Source organism: Chinchilla lanigera, unplaced genomic scaffold (assembly GCF_000276665.1).
Source record: "Chinchilla lanigera isolate Chin_1 unplaced genomic scaffold, ChiLan1.0 scaffold00168, whole genome shotgun sequence".
Lineage (NCBI taxonomy): Eukaryota > Metazoa > Chordata > Mammalia > Rodentia > Chinchillidae > Chinchilla > Chinchilla lanigera.
The window spans coordinates 1,121,339-1,127,219 of record NW_004955569.1 but is presented as its reverse complement, the minus strand read 5'-3'; the positions used below and the strand labels follow the sequence as shown (position 1 = coordinate 1,127,219).

Genomic DNA, 5,881 nt, shown 5'->3' with positions numbered 1-5,881 from the left:
AATAAAACAGAGTATCAAAACAGGCTAATAGGAGAATAGCAATTATTAATACACTGGGTATTGTTATCTTCATAGTAGTTACTCATAATGCAACATAGGAATTAAATAGTATCCAAACAATATTAGCCCAAACCTTTCTTTTCAATGAACTAAAAGAAACTAGCTGTATAATTACCTTAACTATCTTGTGTATATATATATGTTTCTTTTCTTTTTCTTCCATTTCCCTTTACTGCATCAGTTTCTCTTGTCTTTTGAATAGTTTCTTTTCAATTCACAATATCTATTGTACATTTTGTACATTATTTACTATTTCAGTTTCTCATTTCAGGGAGACAATATATGTTTGCACATGTGAATCTGATTTATTTCACTCATGAGTATGGTCTCAAGTTGCTTCCATTTACCTATAAAAGCCCTAAGTTTGTCCTTCTTTATGGCTGCATAGTACTCCGTTATATAAAAAAACCCCACATCTTTCTTATCCATTCATTGCTTGATGGGCATTTGTATTGTTTTGAAGATATGGCTATTACAGATTGTGCTGCTTTAAACATGGGTGCACATATATCACTGTGATATGATGTTTTAAATTCTCTGGGAAGATACCTAGAAGAGGAACAGGTGGGTTAAATGGGACCACTTCTCCTAGTTTTAAAAGGAATCTCCACACTGATTTCCATAGTGGTTGTAATAGTCTGCACTCCCACCAATAGTGGAGAAGTGTTCTTTTTTCTCCATATCCCTGTCAGCATTAGTTGTTGGTTGATTTCTTGATGATAGTTATTCTTTCTGGAATAAGATGAAATCTCAGTGTTGTTTTAATTTGCATCACTTAAATGACCAATCATGTTGAAATTTTTTCCTATATTTATTTGTCATTTGTATTTTATTCATCTGAAAAGTTTGTATTCACTTGATTTTTTTTGTTTTTTGTTTTTTCTCTGGTACCAGGAACCGAACTCACAACCTTGCGCTTGCCAGGCAGGCGCTTTTGCCGCTGAGCTAAATCCCCAGCTCCTGTATTCACTTGAGATGCCCATTTTCAGACTGAGTCTTTGAATTTGAGGGGACTGATGTTTTTGAATTTTTATATCTTCTAGATATAACTCCTTTGTCTGAGGAACAACTGGGTATAATTTTTTCCAACGCTGTGGTATGTCTTTTCACTCTGTGATTCCTTTTGTTGTGCAAAATATTTTTTAATAAGGTGAGATCCCATTTGTTGAATCTTAATTATTAAATTAATTATTAATATGTAAATCCTTGGTGAGAGTTGTCCAAACGTTGCGTGCAATCTGCAAAAGAACCTCAGATTTTGCTCATATCAGAACAAAAAGCTCTGAACAAGAAAGTAATAACAAGAACAGGAAAATTTTCAACTTTATTCTCCGTTAAAAACGACATACAACTCATGTGTCCACTACCTCTGAATGCAAATAAAGCATAGAAAACAACAGAATGGCCTCCACACAGGTAAATGTTGAAATGCTATTCCTGGTCCAGATAGTCATTGGAACCACGGGGAATTTCTCTCTTTTAAGTCAGTATTTGATCCTTTATGTCAATGGATGCAAACTAAGGTCTGTGGATTGGATTCTCAGGCACCTGACTGTGGCCAACACCCTTGTCATTCTCTCCAGAGGAATCCCAGGGACCATGGCAGCTTGCGGGGCCGAAGACTTCCTCAGTGATGTTGGATGCAAACTTGTTTTCTATGTTCACAGGGTGGGCAGGGGGGTTTCTATGGGCAGCACCTGCCTGCTGAGTGTCTTCCAGGCCGTCACCATCAGCCCCAGGAGCTCCAGGTGGGTGGAGTTTGAAGTAGGAGTTCACAACTCTATAAGCACATTCACTGCCCTCTGCTGGGCACTGAATTTGATACTGAATATCACTTTTCCTGTGCAAGTGACTGCTAAGTGGAAAAAGAAAAACACCACAAATATAATAGACTTTGGATACTGTTCTGCTCCAGGTGATGAGAAAGTCCTGAATTCAGTAAATGTAGCTTTGTTCTCCATTAGTGATGGTATTTGTATAGGGCTTTTACTCTGTGCCAGCGGCTCCATGGTTTTACCCTATGCAGGCACAAGAAGCAGGTCAGACACATGCATAAGACCAATGTGTCCTGCCAAACCTCACCTGTGACCAGAGCCACCTACAGAATCCTTGTCCTGGTGTGCCTGTATGTAGAGTTTTACACCCTGTCCTGCATCGTGCAAGCGTGTATGGCTGTTTTTCATAATCCCAGCACCTTATTGCTCACTTCTGCTGCCTTAATAAATATGAGTTTCCCAACTATCTGCCCCTTGCTTCTCATGAGCTGGAAACACAGTGCATCCATATTAATTTGTGCCTCTCACAGAAAGAACAGAGTCACCTAAACTCATACTGTCTGGTTTCCATTGTATTCCATCAATGATATACTCAGGCCCCAGTGAAAGACTCCATAATGCAGAAGACTGGGCTTTACTCTCCACTGTGCTATTTAATATCTCCTTCCTCTCTCATCAAAATCAAGGGTCCATCAGCTTATCTGCTTCCTGCATCACCTCAGATATTTCTGTCCTTGAGAGACTCAGTTCTCCTCTAGTTGGTACTTGGTCCTTTATAAAATCTCAGCACCATGTGACTTTTACACTCCATTTGCAGTGTGTCAGTTGCCTTTTGATCCAGGTTTCAGAACTAGTTTTGAAGCTTTCAGTCATGTTCTCCTAGATACGCATCATCTCTTAACTTGGAGGCATACTGAGAACACGTTCTAGTCATCAAGTCAGAGGAGAACTTGAAACTGAGCCACACAAAGGTGCCGAATTAGAACTTTTAAGCTTTGCAAGATAAATGCTAGGAGAGGCTATTCGGGAGTCTCTCCATGCAGTCTCTCCTCCTCCTCCATTGGAAGATGTGAGGTCTTCCATTCAGTGTGTCCCTGGGTTTCCTGTATGACTGTGCTTCACCATTTCCACAGTCTACCCCCAACCACACTGCCTTTGTGAGATGTTGCTTTGGGTGACCTGAATTCCGTAACAGCTCTGTCCCTGGTCTTTGTGTTTTAGACACACTATAGACTTTATACTTTGTATTGTAAGTATTACATTTAAAACAACATAACAGAGTGTGCAATTTAATTAGTGAAAATTACACTCATGTAAGTAGTGAATTTTGTTTAAGTATCCAACCATAGCCTGATACCCTTTCTTCTCTTTCAGATAACTCTCATGAGTATTCAAGGTACTCTTAGGAAGTTGTGGTTTAGCCCATGGAAGTTATTTTAGTAGGAAAATGTTGAGGTGTCCTTTCTTACTTTACCTAGAGTGCCTCTGGTGAAAGCACCTTAAAACTCTAGCTCTTTTCCAATGGCACCTAGAAAGCTGAGGGTTTTCTTGAACTCAAGGAGAGGAAATATTAAAGGAATCTGCACCATTTCAAGCTACTGGTTTCAGGCTATTTTGACACCTATAAATGGAGGAACAATTTGTTTGTGTTTGTTTATTGGCAACATTGGTAGTGTTTTCCTCATGCTGATAACAAACGTTGTAACTGCATTTTTAAGATCTTCATTATTAAAGATTCAGTATTTCCTTTCTCCTCCTTAAATTTCACAGTGGATAATTTCTTAAACCACATTACTTCAACTGATTTTCCCTCAGCCTTTTTCTCCCAGTAGAAATTGTCCCCAGAAGGATGAGCTTTCATATTTAAATTTATTTCCACTAGTTTACCAATAGGTTGAGAAAAAGACAGAGTTCACCTAAAAGCTTCCATTTCCAGTTCTAAAATGCATTCAAGGTCCTGAATAACAGTCTTTTCCCAAACTGAGAGTAACACATTGAGAAGTTAGTCACCTTGTTGAAACTTGGACCCCTTTATCATTCCAGCATATTCATTCCTATATTGAAGCTTTGTTTAAAATTCCTTTTTCTTTTTAATAAGAACTTAGGTTGTTACCTTTATTGTGATCAGACCACAAAACACTAGATTTTATATCAGTAGGCACTGTAGAAGCCATGCAAAAAAACCTTTCCTGTGTTTGCTTGCCAAGGGGGTGTTCTGGTGTTTTTCCTCATAACGTTATTATTGCAAGCTGTGTTCATAATTGTCACCAAGTCAAATGATCATTCAAATAAAATCTAATGTCTGTTTCCGTAAGAAAGGTCTTTATGCAGAAATACAATTCTAAAGTTTTAGAAAGCAAAATTGTTAGACTATTTGAACAAATATTTATAAATCAGAATGGCATCAAAACAGAGAAAAGAAACAAAAACTGGAAAATTTGGTAATCAGCAGAAGCCACATTTTAAAGTTTCATTTTATGAAAGCTTCTTTGAAGGCTGTTAAAATCTATTCTGCACCCCAGAGTCTGTGTTCGCTGTATTTTTCATGACTTACAATGTACAAAAGTGTATGTGTGTTCTTTGTTGTCTTTAGAAACAAAACCATATTTTAATAAAAATAATGAGATGAGAAAAAAAGTACCCAGCTATAGGTTTTTTGCACTTTTCATAAGTTTTAAGTCTTCATTATAAAATGGCATTGTATGATGCTGTCAGTGTATTTAGGATTACATTTTTTTTGTTTGTTTGTTTGTTTTTCTCCGGTACCGGGAACCAAACTCATGACATTGCACTTGCCAGGCAGGCGCTTTGCCGCTGAGCTAAATCCCCAGCCCCTAGGATTACATTTTAAACTTGGGGATTTGCATTATTTATGCAAGGAATTAAGTACGCAGGGTTGTGTCAGTCTACAATGTGTGTATTTTTGTGGATATGTGTTTGTATGTGTGCATGTTTTTGCATGCATAAATGTTACAATGCATGTAATTGTGTGTGTATGTAGGTCAGTGTCCACATATATATGTGTTGTACACTTGAGTCCCTCAGCTTCAGGCCCCCAAAGCAGGGATTTTTAAAAATTTTAACAATTAAAAAACTGACAAAAGCACAATGAAGACAAAATCAAAACAACACAAAAACAATAAAAATGATACGTGACCTCAAAACAAAATGATAGGAATTTATAATGGTTGCTGCATTACATACTGTTTTCTTCAACAAAGTTGCTCAGTCCACCAGACATAAGAATGTAAGGTTGACCAAACAATCAAAGACAGTAACAAGTAAAAAAAAAAAAAAATGATGCAGAGCTTCACCATACAAGATGGTAGGAGTTCAACAATGGTTCTTATACTGCATATTGTTATTTTCAGATCAGTCATTCTGATTACCAAATTCAAGTGTGCAAAATTGGTCAAGAAAAAGGAAAATTTTAAGCACTGACTGTTCCTTTCAATAAACCACAGACATCAGTCATACACCTGTTCCAGCTATCCTTATATATGCATATAAATTTGAAAACAGGGATCTTGCATGGAGAATCTCATGTATTTCATTTTGAAGGGTTCTTTGGCTGTGCAAATGTATATATGTGAATTTTGTATGCATTTGAAATTTCATCCCCTAAATATCTTTGATGATAAAAGGGTTATCTGGTAATGAATTTTTTAAAATGCATATCTTTGAAAAATCGTCTTTCAAGCAAAATAAATAAAAAGATGCATAATAAATGGAGGTCATAGGGAGACAACCAACAAGAGAAAGAGGAGGTGACTCATGAGAATCACACACAGAAAGGATGGTGAAAGAGACACAGAGAAGGAGTGATGAATAAGAGAAATGTGGATGGAGTAAAAACAGGGTGGGACACAGAGTATAGGAGTAAAAAGTGATTTATTTGACACTGAGGCAGAACATCAGCTAAAGATGTTGGGAGGAGGAACAATAAAAAAAATGAAAACAAAGTAAGCAAAGGGGAAAGTAGAAATAAATAAAGACTTGACATGGAGAAAGATAGAGTAACAAGAGGAAACAGCCAGCGGGAGAAA

At 37.2% G+C, this 5,881-nt stretch overlaps 1 protein-coding gene across 1 annotated transcript; it reads left to right on the top strand.

The window, feature by feature from the left end:
- The first annotated feature begins 1,461 nt into the window (after positions 1 to 1,461).
- LOC102017825 (vomeronasal type-1 receptor 3-like) lies at positions 1,462 to 2,959 on the top strand. The gene has a single exon (XM_005413519.2). It carries the CDS (start codon positions 1,462 to 1,464, stop codon positions 2,146 to 2,148), a length of 687 nt encoding a protein of 228 aa, XP_005413576.1. The 3' UTR covers positions 2,149 to 2,959.
- The last annotated feature ends 2,922 nt before the right edge of the window (positions 2,960 to 5,881 follow it).

Coding starts and splice junctions, on each gene's coding strand:
- LOC102017825 (XM_005413519.2), top strand. CDS start 1,462: ATGGCCTCCACACAGGTAAATGTTGAAATGCTATTCCTGGTCCAGATA.